The following is a 17,070-nucleotide window of genomic DNA, read 5'->3' on the forward strand; positions in this document are numbered from 1 at the left end:
CAGCCAGGACAAGGAAGCTGATGAGGATTGATAGGAAACTAGAGAAAGCCAAATATGGAGCAATACAGGAAGAAAACCTGACAAAGAATTCTCTGGGGTGGAAATTTACTTCACATAATGACAATAACCCTAAAAACACATCCAGAGCTGTGGAGCAAAGGTTTAGATCAAAACATATTAATGTGATAGAATTTCCATATATAAATCTAATGGGGGATCTGTATCGGGAGTCCAATCAGACTGAGCTTAAGCTATTGTGGTAGAGAAGGATGAGCAAAACTTTCAGTCTCTAGATTTGCAATGCTGTAAGAGACTTATTCCAAAAGAAATGCAGCAGCAATCGTAGCAAAGGCTGGTTCTACCAAGTGTTGACTAAAGTACTGAAAACTAATACACATCACGTTTATTTGCTAAACATTTTGACTCATCGATCGTCTATACCCGCTTGTTCACACTGGGGTTAGTGCCCATCTCCAGTGATCATTGGGCAAGAGGCCGGGTACACCCTGGACAGATCACTAGCCCATCACAGGGCAAGTTTTCACAAACACACTGGGCAAACAACCATGCACACACTCACACCTAAGGGCAATTAGGGAGACTAATTCTAACCTAACAGTCATGTTTTTGGACTGTAGGAGAAAGCTGGAGTACCCAGAGAGAACCAATGCATGCCCATGCAGAACATGCAAACTCCATCCAGAAAGACCCCAGATAGGGATTCGAACCCAGAACCTTCCTGCTACAAGACAACAGCTGCTCTACTGTGCCCCACTGTGGAACATTTTAATTGCCATTTATGTTTTTCCCCACCTCATAATTATTAATTATTAATTATTGCAATGAGTAAAATCCTCAGAGGTTGTAAGACAAGAAGATAAGAAGATAAATTCCTTTATGGTCCCACTGTGGGGAAATTCGGCCATGACAGTGGCAGACACGGACAGTTTTTAGTAATAAAAAAAAAAAAAGTTAATGTAATCTAGACTTAGTTCTAACGCAACAGAGAGGGATCTTTTTCAGAAAGGGTAACCTGAAAGTAAAAATTACGCAGGTAAAAAAAAGATGAAATAGTCAAATTAAACAGTGGAAAAACAGCAGCCTATTTACGGAACGATGTGAGATAATGTGCAATATGCATGATAGTACAGCGGCATTTCAGAGTAGCTAAGGCGTCTGCAAGTGCACCTTAGCGTCTGAGAGACTGTGTTAATGATTCATAATCAGATCAGAACCCGTGCAACCATTTGCATGTTAGGAAACAGTTATTGAGTCTGCTTTGAGCAGCAGAGATTATAAAGCCTAACAGCAGCTGGGAGGAACGACCTGCGGAAGTGCTTGTAGCGTGACTGCAGGGTAAGAAATTGAGGGGTATGAATGTTTTTACAAGAAACTTTGAGGCAAATGTGGTTTGTTCTTGTTTAAATGCAGGGGAAAGTCCCGTGGGGCAAAGTGTTGTCAGAAAGCTTAGGTCAATATTTGCTCTCCTCTTCAGTGTAAATTACACTAGCCTTTACTTTAAGGGCTCTTTTACCAAGCTCACTTCCCCTCCACAGCGGGGTCCTGACCCCATCACAAGAACCTAGAGACTAGAGAGAAAGCCCCAACTCAGTTCCAGTTTCATTTAACACACCTAACACCTCTGCCTGGAATAACTGGACTAGCGCCACTCCGCGACCCTCTCAAGGCCTGCTGTTTACTTTGTTTGTGTTACCTTTCCCCTTGGATTTTCACTTCATCTCAGTGAGACACAGTTTCTTTGTTTTCTTTCTCTTTTTCCATTTTTATATTCACAGATGTGCCCTTTTCCCTACACTGTTGACTTTGGTAATAACGCACACACATTTCTCTTCTTTAGGAGTTGATTCCTGAGTTCTACTATCTCCCGGAGATGCTTGTTAACAGCAACGGCTACCATTTAGGAATGAGGGAAGATGGGACCATGATCTGCGACGTGGACTTGCCAGCCTGGGCCAAGAAACCGGAAGACTTTGTGCGGATAAACAGGATGGTAAGCCTTATGAGCATGTGACTATTTAAAGCCCTGTAAAATCCATGACTTGTCTATGTAATACTATATTAAGTTTAAAAAATCAACTGTTCACAGTAAAGATAAACTTGCTATTGTTTTGTGGCAATAGAATCCAACCTGTTAGACGTATATGCACTAATTTAATTATCTGACCAGGAAACTTGAAAAAGGCATTTATTGTGACTTGATAACAATGTTTTAACCTGCGGATGAGGTGCCTGAGGTTGTCAGAACCTGCGATGTTTATGACTCTAAAGAAGTTTTGGAAAACTGTTTCTTAAAGTTAGACCCCCAAGCACCTCTGGACATTCACTGTCATTTCCCTTTGACACATTTCTTTAAGTAGAGCTGGCTTGCTATTTTTTTTTTTACTTCCTTAATTAATCATTAAAATATATTTACTTATTGATGTTTAACTATTCTATAAGGGTACATTCCAATGTAATTATCTAACTTTCAATGGAAGCGTGAAATTTGTGATTTGCAAAATAAATCTTTATAGTATCTCATTTCTTTAAGTGAAGCATGTTTGCTCCCTGATTAAGAAAAATAAGATAACCTTCTGACAGATTATTGATAGATTTGACCAATTTTAAATTATTTTATTTATTTTTTATTTAATGATACTTAGAAGAAAGTGTAATCCTCAAATATGATTTGCGTATGATGGCTATTGAGTTTGTGTGTATAAGTTGTTGCACCATTTATATTTTATTTATCTATAGAATTATTACAAGAATCAATTAGCAATGCTTTCTGAGCTATAGAGAAATGATAGCAAAACTAAAATTGCATAATGAATAAACGTTTAATTAAAACGAGACCAACATTCTTTTTACATACAAGCAAAGTGAATTTTGTGACAGAAAACTTATACTGCACATTGATCGGATCAAAGCATCGTGACTTTGAAAAATGCAGATGACAGCAACATCCTTGGGGGATTCTGTTCTTCAGCAGGGATAGGGAACTGGACCGAATTCATGATATGGTGGATAATTAAATGCAGGGCTATCTCAATAATAAAAATATTATAGAGGTTGCAAAAGACTTGAAACGCAGTTGGAGATTCACCTTCCAACATCACAATGACCCTAAACATAAAACCACAGCTACAATGAAGTTAATTAAATCAAGCCATATGTTCAGTGTAAAATGGCACAGTCAATGTCTTGACCTAATTCCAGTTGAAAATCTGTCTTAAAACTTGAAGATTGCTTTTCTCACATGCTAGCCCTCCAATTGGGCTCAGTTTAATATATTTTGCAGAGAACAATTTCCAACAACAACAAAACGATGCAGACCTGAAGCTGTAATCGCAGTAGTGGATCTAATAAGTATTTATTAATAAGTAGCTCAGCAGGTAATAAATACAAATATATGCCATTTTATTTGTAAACAATGAATCATTGTCCCTTGACCTCCCAGTTATGTACTATTTTGTATTGGCCAACAAATTAAACTTAATAAAGTATGGTATGGGTGTACCGTGGCAAAATGTAAAAAAAAAAAAAAAAAGAAAAAAAAAAACAGTTCCATTGGGCTCAACACTTTTGCAAAGCAACACTGACAAATAGATAAAGAATATTTGGATACCTATTGTTATTCATTGGCAATGATCAGTTTATGCCTGTTTTTTTTATTTAATATGTTTTCAATCCTTTCCCTTTAACCTTTCCTTACGATGTCTTCCATTCCTAATCATGAACTGTTAAACACATTACTCAGCACTATCCCTGCACCCACAGTCTCTGCAATGTCACTAAAAGAGAAGGCTAAGGGCAACTTTATGCTCTAGTGTTACCTTCTGCAGGGCTGGGCCCCATCATTTGGGTAGGGGGCAAGGCTCTTGATGTCTGAGAGTGTGTTTCAAACACACAGCCCACCACATGGGACTCCCAACTCCCAACAGGGTTTCAGACACAGCATCAAAACAGCAAATCTGGGTCATTTGTTGCCTTCAGATAAACTGAATGCTTGCTTTATTTTCGAATAACACTAAAACTGCACATGGAGACTATATGATAAATGGCTTCACTGCAGAACTGAAGAGGTTTAGTCAAAAATGGCTCCATCTATTTAGCAAATACTAACAAGCACCATGTAGGTCAGCAAAGATTAGAAAGAAAAACGTTACTATTGTCATTTTTCCAGCTTTTTCAACTAGGCAACTAATGTTAAAAACAAAAAATGTAATTCCTAGTTTTCATAATATGTGCCGCGCTCATTTTGAAACCAGCCAAACAACCGTGACTACTTTCCTCCAAAGGTGGAGCACTCAACAAAAAATGCACCTTATACTCCCCATAAAAGTAATATGCCTCTGCTTTCTAATTTAGGCATAACGACGGACTTCCTCTATAAAAGCAGAGCAAGTTCTGCAACACAGCTGGGCAGAACCAATATCCTGAGGTTAGGGGCCACGGTGTCTTTGGACCCGAGGTAGAAAGGAGGCTGTGGGAACACTCTTGACCTTTTCAGCAAGAGTGGCAGAGTATGGCTGGTCTTATGCAGGTGACCTTTCCCCACGCTCGACCCACACTGCCTGGTTGTGCTCTGTGAGGCTTGTACAACAGTGGAGTGGGGGGCAGGAATAAGGGAAATGAGAAATTGTTAATGGCATGTCTGCATTGCCTAAACAAAAAAAAGGGGGTTAACTGGGACAGAAAAAAAGGGGTGCGGTGGATATTTTGTCACTGTAGATAGCAGATGCACGCCTCATGTTGCGTTGCATTGCTGTTCAAGCTCCCAGAAAAAAAAACATAGTCCAGTTCTTCTGTTATTCAATTTTTTTTCCATGAAGCCCACACTAAGTTCCTCTTTTATTTCATTTTTATGTCATTGAATCTTCTGGACCAACATCCCTTCTATCCCCCTCTTTTTTTCCCTTTCCTTTATTCTTTTTTTCTTTCTCCCTCCTCCTCCCACTTCCCATCTTTGCATGTGCCACTTTCAATTGTCGTGATATGCCCTGTGGCAAACTCTGCCTCTGTGAGCTCGAGCAGGCTTTGTTGGTAATGGCTGTTATTCCTGACGTGAGGGGAGGAGTGTAAATTTCTCTTGCAAAGCTTCACCTCTGCCTGCATGGGAATTATGTTGTAGCACATTGTGGAACAATGCACCAACCCCCCATTGCATGTTTCCTATAGGTGCGGTAGATTTGTAATGAGCTATCCTAAATCACACACGGAATCTCTCAGCAAATCCTCCCAAAAGAAATCTAGCTTGCTTTTCCACTCTAATAATAGCTCTTCCTTTTTCTTTTTCTTTTTCTTTTTTTAATCTGGAGTTGATTTGAAAGTGCATTTGATCTTGGTATTATTGAGTGAATTTCTTTGTTTCCATGGCAGAGACCGTGTTTAAGTGATAAAAAGAAGTGTGACGGGAAGCGTGTCCTTTGTTAGATCATTAAATTAAGGCAAATACAAATCTCACTACTTCCCCTATAATATTTGAGTCAAGTAAAAGAGTTAAACACATCATGCGTGCGGTTTAAGGGACATTATTTTCCTCTGATAGAGTTACACAACCCTTATTGACTGATAAGGTGCGACCCTTAACTGCCAGATAAATCCTCAAATTTCCTCGTTGGATGCTGCGCTTACGATTTTTGTTAGTCTATTTCTCTGTGACAAAAAATATAGTCATGCCTTTTGTGAAATCCTTTTTGAGAAGCCTGACTTTCCGCCAACCCTATCCGTCTGTGTATTTTCTGTATTCTCAACATTGTGCTGATGGAAAAAAAAATATATATATATACGTTTACCCTTGTTGGTCTGGAGGAGAACCAGCCCTTCAAGCTAGAAGTGGAATGACCACAGTCTATCACAAAGATAAGCATGAACAATAGGAAAGAATAACAACATATGTGGAAAGAAAGAGGAAAGCTACGCTCCACAAATTTAATTATTAATCCGTAGTTTTTCTTCTCCACAATGCCTTTTCCAGTCCATAATGAGTTTTCTCTTTATTGCTGCAGTGCAAAGCTGAAAGACTAAAAGCAACAAGCAAAATATGTCTCAAACTTCAGATTTCTTTTCTTCTTTTTGCTACTTTCCATAAAGAGTCTGATCCAGTACTGACAGAGAACCGTGTCAGAAGGGTTTCATATTCATAATTTGCAATTCTGCTTCTTTTCTGTTAAGCTTGAGTTTCCTCTGTTAGGTTAGCTCAAACACAGCTTTCCAAATGATTTATTTCATTGTTTTCCACTTTCCTCATGCTGACGGTTTGTTTTGGCCAATGTTGCTAAATCTCATTAACTCAGTGGGACACTTAAGACGATGACTTATTTCATCCCACCGGCCCATTTACTCATACAGCATAAATACTGTGAACAGTTTTTTTTTACAATAAAGAATTTAAAACTATGGCATAAATATGTATGGGTCAGTACTTTACAGAACCACTTTTTGCAGCATTTACAGCTGCAATTGGTGGTGGTGGTGGTGGGGGGGATGTCTCCACCAACTTAGCAAACCCGTAAACTGAACCTTTTTTTTTTCTTTTCAAGTAGCTATACTGTTGTTCACTTAAACCGGATAGAGAGCGACCGTGAACATGAATTTTCAAGTCCTACCACCGATTCTCAGTTGGATTTAGGTGTGGATTTTGACAGTGCTCTTTTAACACATGAATAAGCTTTAACTCCTGAGGCAGCTGACAGGTGGTTGCAGAAGCAAAACTCTGGCTTGGGAGGAATCCAGAGAGACTTCCTCAAAGAAGTTCTGGAAAACCATTAGGTTACTCGGAAAAAGAGAAACTGCATATGCTCCGAGAGGGGAACTGAGGACGTCTCCTGGCGGTGGAAGAAGCACTTGCAGGATCTCCTCAATCCGGTCAGCATGTTTTTCGTGGAGGGAGCAGTGCCCAAAGACTATTTAGAATGTGATTTCAACTCTGTGGGAAAGATCGGCAAAGTAGTTAAAAGGCTTCCTGGTGGCAGGTGCTCAGCTGTAGATGACATCCCGCCTGAGTTTCTGAAGGCTCTAGAAATTGTACAGTTGTGGTTGACACACCTCTTCAATGCCACATGGAGAACTGGGACACCACTGCTGGAGTCGTAGACTAGGGTGGTGGTCTCGATTGTTGAGGAAGGGGACTGGTGCGTGTATTCCAATGATCAGGGGATCATACTTCTCAGCCTCCCTGTCTTGGAGAGGAGGCTCTGACAGATTGTTGAACCTCAGATCAAGGAGGATGTGGAACAGTGGACCAGATGTTTACCCATGCAGAATTGTTGCAGGGTAATGGGAGCATGCTTCTCCCGTCTATGTGTTTTGTGGATCTTGAGACGGCCTACCATTGTGTGGGTTTCTGCAGGAGTATGCAGTGTCTTGGAGGCTTTTAATGGCTATCCACTCATAGTGATCATAGTGTGCATTGGACTCCGCCAAGCTGCCCTGTGTCACTTATCCTGCTTGACGTGTTCATGGATAGGATCTCAAGGTGGAGTCAAGGGGAGAGAGTGTTTGGTTTGGCAACCTCAAGAAGTCATCTTTGCCTTTTGCAGATTATGTAGTTCTGTTGACTGCTTTGGGCCAGGTATACAGCGTAGCCTGCTGAGCCAGGACTAGAGTCAGTTCCGCTAAGTATGGGGCCATATTGTTCGAGCGGATGAAGGTGGATTGTCCCCTCTGGGTTGAGGGCCAGTCTCTGGTCCAAGCAGAAGAGTTTAAGTACCTGGGTCTTGTTTACAAGTCATGGTAGGATGGAGCAGGAGATGCACAGACGGATTGGGGCTTTGTCTGCAGAAATACTGACCCTTCCAAAATTAGTTTCCTCTCAAGTTTGGCCTGGCTGAGACGGTTTGATGAGATCCGTCATCCTGGGGTAACTCAAAGTAGTACCGCTGCTTCTCCACATCAAAAGAAATCATTTGAGTTGGGTAAAAAAAAACTGATCAGGGTGCCCCCTGGGCTGCTCCCTCTGGAGTTTTTCCAGGCTTGTCCCCCTGGGAGGAGACCCCAGAGAAGATCTCAGAGAAGCTGAAGATGATGGATGCATGGGCGTGTGGATGGACTAACCCTTCTGTTATAACTAGGCGTATGTTTAGGGTCACCGCCCTGCATGAAGTAACTATCCCAAAAACATGATGCTGCCGCCATGTTTAGACTGTGAGAATGGTGCATACAGTACTAAGTGAACTGAATTTTCCACCACACAGCATTTTGATTGTAGATTACCTTGGGTTTCAATGGCCTGAGCATTTTTTACACACGTGTTGTGTTTCTTACATGGCCACTTTGCTGTTTCTTTGATTTATTACCGACTTTTCTTTCTTTCATTTTTTAAGGTATCAGAGTGAAGTGAGATAATTGCAAATGCAACCCACATTTTTCAGATTGTTTCAGATGTTAAAAAACTTGGAAACCAACTATCTTTTTCTTTCCAGTTTATAATTTTGTGCCTTTTTTGTTGGTCTACATAAAATCTCTATAGAGTACATCTATGTTTATGGTTGTAAGGAAACAAATCTGAGAAGTTTCAAGGGGTGGGAATATATCAATGATACATTTAACAAAATGTCTGTGCGTATTGACAATGTGATGGTACAATCTGTCTAGATCAAGTTTTCATGATTTTACTCCACAGTGCTGTTTGATATACACTATAGGATTTAATGTTCTGGCCGGGCATCCTTGTATGTAGGCTGTGTTTAGTTGTATTCTGTTTTGTATTTGAAGTTCAGTTTGTCCTGTGACTCTTGACTTTAATGCTTTGCCTTCCTAAGGGTGCCTCTCACCTCTAATTGCCCTGTGCTCCTCTGACAGGCCCTGGAAAGCGAGTTTGTGTCATGTCAGCTGCATCAGTGGATTGACCTTATTTTCGGCTACAAGCAGCGAGGGCCAGAAGCAGTGCGTGCCCTCAACGTATTCCACCACCTGACTTACGAGGGCTCCGTCAGCCTGGACAGTATTGCTGACCCTTTGCTCAGAGAGGTAACGCTCACGGAGACGCAAACGCACACACATACGTATTGTCATGGTGATGAAGCCAACCTACTCTCTCACTCGGCCTGCACGCAACTTCCTGTTTCTGTTTGTACAGACGTGTCTCGGAGCTCCTGGAGCGTTTATATCAGGCATCTGTCAGTCAATTAATATGTGATGAAAAGCTAACCCGCTGGAAAATCTGGCAGGGTTGCTGACTCGGCATGTTTACTTTAAGCTTGGCATCACTTTTGTTGACGTTAGGTTTTTAATTTCACCGTTCAGTTAAACCGTTTTCTTTTGATATCAGAACAGATACATTTCCGGTTGACATCATATTACCAGGTCGCTAATCTTTCTATTGAATGTACCGAATTTTGCTCTCCTCAGCCAAGTCAAAAAAAATCTGACCACGCTCTTTGATCAGTCACCGTCAGTCCTTCAGTCAATGAGAGAATCCTCTTATTCTGAACAAATTAACTCAGTATCTTTTAGGTGGATGCTTCTGTTTGCATAATTGCAAAGGGAAACGGGACCAAAGACTGCAGCAGCTGGCATGCATTGTGGCACTTTCCAGTGTGAGCTCTCCTCTCCCTGTGATATTCACCATCTGCTGTCTGCAAAACAACTCATTTATATACTGTCACTTCCAGGGGCGCCTTTATTTATCAAGTGACCACTATGCAAATCACCTGCAGAAGATTTGGCTCATCTAATTACCAAACCATATTGTGAAAGGTTTGGTTTTTTATTATTTCAGGAAATTGTTTCAAGGATGCCTTGTTTATTTTCCTTCAGACTGGAAGGTTCTCAGCTGTCTTCTGCTGTCACAGTTGTTGCTTTGCAGGGTGACGGTACTCTTAGTTAGTCTCACATTAGGAAGTCAGATATTTACGGTCCCTAATTATGCTCACGTAGTTGAATGTGTGAGATCTGAGTTTAATTGTGCTGGAGAAAGAAACTGGATCATCTAACTGATGCTATTTTAATATGATGAGTGCTAATTAAGACTTAAAACTGTCAAATTATCTGTAATTTGTTATATTTCACATCCATTTCTTAGTTTTTCTGAAAACTTATGCTTGTTTTAATGATTTTTAGTTGGCTGTACTCTTTTTGTTTAAAAACTATGTTCAATGTTCTCTTGCAAGCCCCTATTTATTGCAAATTGAAATAATTATTTTTGTTTTTTACTTCACTAAATCACTTTGGGGGAAAAAAAACTTGGTGAATAGGTTTGACTTGACTCTGCAGGAAGAATTGATATTGTGCATCTACCAAGTTCACTTGGCTACATTTTTACTATTGTCCAATGTAACTATACAATGTATTTAAAGTCATCCACAAGCAGAAATGCAATGTTGTATTGAAATGAAGCACATGACAGTGCTTATCCTTTTATACATAGACAATAGAATTTATACTTTGCAATAAATATACAAATATTGCAAGCTATTGTAGTCCTAAACAATCCTGCTGTTTAAATGGAGTGTCTGACTCAGAGTATGGCCATGTTTACATAAACCAGATATGGTGTCAGGCCTTCTATCTTATTTCTAAAACTCATGTTTTATTTAGATTTTTCTCATACATCTCTTCATTTTATCGTTGGTATATGTGCAAAGTGATTATATTCTGAATTCTAAAAACCATTTCATTTCTATTTATTTGAATTCCACTGGTCCTTTAGAACGAATTCTAAGAAACTTTGGGAGATTAACGTCGCAGCTCACTAGTTACCTCTACTACTCCCACCCAGATCAATTTGTTACCTGCTTGGATGAGTCAATGAGGCGGGGCATGGAAATTTGCCCAGGGTCTGTCTCACTGAGATTTGTGGAAATGTGATGATTGACTCTTGGTATTGATTCATTCTGGGCCTGACAGGTGAAACTGTAGACCTGGCATTAGTCACAACAATTAAGGCATTTGAAATGTCAGGAAATTAGAGGTCACAAGAGATCATTTCCTTGTGCGTGTCAGATGAAAATGATGACACTTTCTGACATGCTGCCAGGCCTCTGGTCTGTGGTTGAGAAACAGTGACAGCACTTCTGGGCATGCTGCCGGAACAGCGATCCTTCCCTGTGATGCCTCTCCTGACACCCTTTTCTTATGGAAAAACATGACAGCAACCCCTTGATTCAGACCCTACTGTGTCACTCACAAGTAAACAGACAAATTATTCATCAGTGGAACTCTATTGCTCCTCCTGCCACTGCCCCTCCTGCCACCCCCTGCATCAACAGAGACGCCAAAGTGTGCTGCGGTGAGCTTCTGACAGGCTTTGAGCTCGTTGACACTCTTTAAATTGATTTCACCTTGATATTCTCCTGTTGATGGGATCCCAATGTTCAAACGGTTTACATCACTGTCTCAATCGCATATCATAATGATTTTAATTTCCGTGATATGTGATGAAAGCAGCATTAGACACGATCACTTACTCGTGGACGCATTGAGACATAATTGCTCCCACTTAAAGTCATATACATGTCCACTCCCAAATAATCAGTTAAGAAAAAGCCCCAGGGCAATTCTTTGTTTTACTTAAGGATTACATTTCTGACAAGATTGCCTGAAACAACTTTCTGTTGGCATGTAAAGAATGGAGCGTCGGTACGTGGGAAAATAACACGGCTGTTGCCATGCATGCTCTCATGTGGTTTCTATGCTAAGTTATTTATATATAATACAGTATCGGTATATTCCTTAAAAGTCAAATTTGATTGAAGTGAATTTGCTGTGTTTTCTTTGACATCCGTCAAAAGGTCAAAAAGCGTGCAATACATTTGTAGCTGCCACAAGTGATCCGAGGTCTTGTGATTCAGCATGAGCTCACGTTCCTACATTAGTCATGACAAGGCAATGTTGGCTTTTGTGTTGCTTCAGTGTGCTCTGGAGTGGGAGGCTAGAAGTCCTTTATCGAGACAGACTTGCATGTCTGTCTCGATAAGTTAGAATGGTTTTGTAAAGATAATTCAAGTCAAAAACGTGAAATGTAGCTCATCGGCATTGCTGGGTCTGGTGTCTCTAATTGTCTTGACAGGACTCCAGAGATTCTCAGTGGGGTTCAGACCTGGTGAGTTTGCTGACCAATTAAGGAGATCATGGTCGTTAAACCAGTCATTGGTTCTTACGGCAGTGTCGGCAAGTGCCAAGTCCTGTTGGAAAATAAATAGTAGCATCTCCATAAAGCTTGTCAGCAAAGTGAAGCATTGAGTACTGCTGGATGGCAGTGGTGACTTTGGACTTGATCATGCACAGTGTATATTGCAACAGCATAAAACATGGCTCCCCAAATCACCAGCGGCTGTGGAAACCTGACACTGGACCACGGGGAACTTCAATTCCCTGCCCCTCCACACTCTGGAACCTTGATTTCCAAATCCTCCCATTTCATCTGGAAAGTTAAATTTGCACGACTCGGCGAGAATCAAGTGGAAAATTCAAATTATGAGAAACTGACTTTTGGGCTCTCAGGTTTGGAATTGGCTGTATGCCATATTCAAGAAAATTAGGACAATTAATATTTGAAAGTATTATAATTTATTAATGTGCACCTGCACCTTCTGCCACCAGTTTGGAAATTACACAGCAAACTAAATACCTGCCACCTCTTAGTTCTTTTTTTCTACCATCATTAAACAGAAACAAAGTCACTCAGACAGGTGGACACATTGTTATGAGGAATGTCCTGTGCTCACCCAAGCAAGGCAGTTTTTTGCTTGGAGGGAAAATAATCCAAATGGTTTTGGTGAGTAACTTCTCAGCTGAAAAGCAAAACGTTTAATGACCTGAACTAATGACTTTGCTCCTTAAATGCTCTCCATCTCTAAGTGAAATACGGATATGTTTGGGAAATCCATCTCTGGGGAATCAGTGTTCAAGCGGCTGGGAGATATCGATGTGTTCTGATCAGCTTGCTGAATAATATATTCAGGAATTATTCTTGAACAAGGTAAATCCTCGGAAAAGAACACAAAAGTATATAAAATAATAAATAATAATGCCTTTAAAGCATAAACGGTTCAAGATTCCCATCATTCAGCTGGCTAGTTTTCTTGGAGATATAATCATCATAAGAAATAATTTGATGTTTTCCACATGACAGCCATCGCCGCCTTTTATGGTCCATGTATCATATTTCTTTATTTGAACAGACACTTTGACCTTGAACCTAACCTTAAATAACCATAATGTCAGTTGCCTTAGTTACTTGGCAGACTTTGTTGTAAGAAACATGCTAACGCTTAATGGTTGCCAAATGTGCAAACCAGCTCACACGAAACGTTCACTGCTGCATGACAGCTCTCAACGGCGTGGACGTTGCCTTTTTTTTTTTTTTTTTGCCGCCGTGAAAGATCTGAAGTGACCAGGCGGCGTCGGGGGCGACTGTGTGCCTCGCAGGTGGCCTGTCCTAATTCGGCATCACCTCCAGACGCCCTGCGCCGCATCCCTTGCTGTGGCATTTGCTACCCAATGGGTCTTTTTTTGATAGTGAGCGGTGTGTACAGGCTTAGAAAAGGAAAAATGAGGGCCAGTCGCCCCGGCAGTGAGGAGGGCAGACGAAAGGCTGAGCCATGTATGTTTCATCGTGCACAATGGCATTGACGGACATCTACAAGCTCTTCTGATGGTGGAAAAGGCTCCAGTCACATCAATCACCTCCACCTTAGAGTGCCACGCTTTCAGTCAAGCTCAGCAGCGCTTACCGCTTCTGTTTTGTTTCGTTTTTTGTTGTTGTTTTTTTGTGTCTTGTTGCAAGCAGAGAAGCGCGCTTGTCTGTTTTTATGTGTGGTTTCTAAAGATAGAAAAGTTTAGATTTGTTCTTTTCCTGCTGGCCGTTACCTGACTTGAGTTGCTGATTTGCTCTCTTTCCTCCTCGTTAGTCTCGTAGTTTCTCCCTCATAAATCATCCGTCATTGAGGTAGTACCCTACCTAACTCACCATGTCTGTCTTATGTGCTGGTCTGTGTATGTGTGTGTGTGTGTGTGTGTGTGTATGAGTATACACACATGCTTTTGTGCTTTGTTTCAAGTACAATAACATCTAAAAGCACGCTGGCCTACTGCAGTTCTATCTGGATGTCACTCCAGGTTAACGTTTGTGCAGTCGGGGCCCCCGCTCCTGGAAATGGGGAATGGTTAACTGAAGCATGTTAATAGGAAAAGGCTTGTCTCTTCCATACTAACACTTGGATGACTCTGCAGGCAGAGGGGGGAAGGGGGAGCACCCAGGCGGATTGGGAGCGCACCCCTCTCCCTTTACCTCCCCCCCCCTTCCTCAGAGGCACGGCTGAGTTAGGATTTGCTTGCATTGTCAAGTAACGCATTGACCCATCACTTTGATGCATATTGATTGTGACAGCCACTCTCTCACTCGCTCGCTCGCTCTCTCCCGCAGGCCACGGAGGCTCAGATCCAGAGCTTTGGACAGACGCCATCTCAGTTGCTTATCGAGCCACATCCTCCACGCAGCTCCGCCATGCACCTGGTGAGAACAGGGAGCATGCTGGGAACACTCGCTGCACCTCTGGATGTGTGCGTGTGTGCTTCAGGGAGGCTGTGTAGACTTCTTATATTTTACTCTCAATGTCTTTACAGGCAGGCATACGTTGGATGACTATGATTTGACAATTCGATGCTTCCTTTCATTCCTTTCATTTTTAACAGAAGTAACATATTTAATTTTTTTTAATCTCGTGTGATTACAGGAAGTTTATTTACCTAGCAAGTATAAGTACCAGCAGTCTGTGGTGTTAAACTGGTCCTACTCAAAAGTAGTGAAGTTTAAAGTGAACAGTGCTCCCTACTGGCCTAACAAGCCCAGTCTCTGTGCTTTAAAAGGCTTTAAAAGGCAAAAATACATGAATCTCAGCTAGATTATTGTATGACGCCTCGCAAAAGCATTAATACCTCTTGAACTTTTTCACATTTTGTCATATAACAACCACACACAGCAGTATGTTTTATTGGGATTTTTGTAACACACCATCACAAAGTAAAGCGTAAATGTTAATTGGAAGGAATAATACACATGGATTTTGTATTTTAGTTAATCATTAATCATCATCCCTATTTGTCACTGCGACTTTGTACATTCCAGTGAAACTTGTCCTCTGCATTTAACTCGTTCTTTAGGGAGCGATGGGCTGCCACTGTGTGTCACCCGGGGAGCATTCTGGGACTTAAAGGTCTTGCTCAGGGACCCAGAGTGGCAGTCTGTGAGATACGAATCGGGGAACTTGCAGCCTTCAACAGACGCAAGCACCCAGCTCTAACCGGCCAAATTAAAATCAGAAAAGTTTCCCACTTAGCTCCCTTTCCTCCGATACCCCTGAATAGAATCCAGCAAAACCAACTGGCTAATAAATTACCTAATTAGTAAACAGAGCACAGCTGTCAATCTCAATATAAAGAAAACAGCTGTTCTGTGAATGCCTCAGAGGTTTGTTGGTGAACATTAGTGACAAACAGCATCATAAAGACCAAAAAAAACAACAAATGGATAATAGTGTTTTTGTGAAGTTTAAAGTAGGGTTTGGCTTTAATATGTAAACTTTAAATATCTCTCAGAGCTCTTTAATCCATCTCCTGATACATGGAATAAAATTTAACACATCTTTAAAATCCACCTAAACACCTGACAGGCCAGGCAACAAGAGAACTATTCAGAGAAGCAACCAAGAGGCTCATGGAAACTTTGGAGAAGCTGCAGAGATCCATAGCTCAGGTGACAGAATCTACGACAAATATCACTTGTGCACATCACAAATTTTGGCTCTTTGGGAAGAACATTTTTCAAAGAACCCCAGAACAGTTCCCATCGGCAGTGTGTCAGAGTTGACTGGAAGATCCATGTAGATAAATACAGGGCAACACTGAAGTAAAATTGTTAAAAGATTGGAATGGAAGTTCACCATCCAGCAGGACAACAACCCTAGACATACAGCTAGAGCCATCTGCAATGGTTTGGATCAAAGCACTTTATGTGTTACAATGGCGTAGACCTAAATCTGATGCTATCCATCCGGTCTAAGTGAGTTGCGCTTTAAAAAAATACAAAAACTTTGGTCGGATGTAGAAAGTTGGTAAAGGGAAATATAATGGATGGATGCATGGGTAACATATGTTTTTATTTCCCTTTTCCACTGTTTTAGTGTTAGTTCTGGTGCCATTCTGCTAATTTTATAAACAAAACGATGGGGCTGTTTTGTTTCCACACCTTTGCTGAGCTATTGCAACGTGATGTCGTCCGGATAGGTATTTGATCATGTAAATCTAAACGACAATAAAGATAATTCTAAGTCTAAAGAAAAAGCCCAAAAGACTTTGCAGCAGTAATAGCTGCAAAAGGTGGTGTCGGGGTGCTGAAGATATAGGAGAGCCACACTTTTAAGTGTCAAGAATCAAAGAAAAACTACTATAGTTTTCTTTTTTACTTTCTACCTCCTATTTTATTTTCACAAAACTTTCAATTATAATATATTGAAGTTTGTGGTTGTTATTTGACAAATTGGGAAAAACTCTAAGAGGTATTTTATTTTGGAATAACAATCGCCTTTGCTGTCATTTTATGCACATGCCTCCTGGTTGTCATCACATCTAATGCCTGATGAGATTATTTTAAAATCTTTTTCTAAATTTGATCACATTGGCAAATGGAAGGATTTTTTTTAAACAGCACTATTTTTAACTAAAGACAAATCCAGTTCACCCACAAAGTACTGCTAATAACAGTTTTTCTTTTTCTGCTACATATGCAGGAGAAAGAAAGAACTTAATTGAAAGTTGCAAGTACTATACCATTGGAAATAGTTTTTTTTATTTATTACCTTTATCTAAATAGGCTTAACTTTTCTGATCCATGTTTCTGTATCAGCCATCACATATGAATCGTCCTCTCCATCTCCAGCTTTCCTTGCCGTAATCCTCTAATTATCCAATGGGGATGTTGCATGAAGTTCACCTTTGTGTCTGAATCTTTTTTTCCACACTAATTCTTCTTGCATTCTTTTCTTACATGATTTAATACCTCTTCTTGTCATTTTTGTCTGTGCCCTCCATTCCTGCTCCCTACCTTCACCCCCTCCATGACGTCGC

General features: G+C 40.7%; 1 protein-coding gene across 3 annotated transcripts in view; it reads left to right on the forward strand.

Annotated features, from left to right (window-relative positions):
- The window catches only part of nbeab (neurobeachin b), a 321,077-nt gene that overhangs the window by 293,333 nt on the left and 10,674 nt on the right, over positions 1-17,070 (forward strand). For all 3 annotated transcript variants that reach the window (XM_036149598.1, XM_036149596.1, XM_036149597.1), the window contains 3 exons: positions 1,859-2,011; positions 8,806-8,973; positions 14,372-14,461. In XM_036149598.1, the coding sequence (XP_036005491.1) occupies positions 1,859-2,011; positions 8,806-8,973; positions 14,372-14,461 (411 nt within the window). The remainder of the gene's footprint in view (positions 1-1,858; positions 2,012-8,805; positions 8,974-14,371; positions 14,462-17,070) is intronic.

Source organism: Fundulus heteroclitus, chromosome 18 (assembly GCF_011125445.2).
Source record: "Fundulus heteroclitus isolate FHET01 chromosome 18, MU-UCD_Fhet_4.1, whole genome shotgun sequence".
Lineage (NCBI taxonomy): Eukaryota > Metazoa > Chordata > Actinopteri > Cyprinodontiformes > Fundulidae > Fundulus > Fundulus heteroclitus.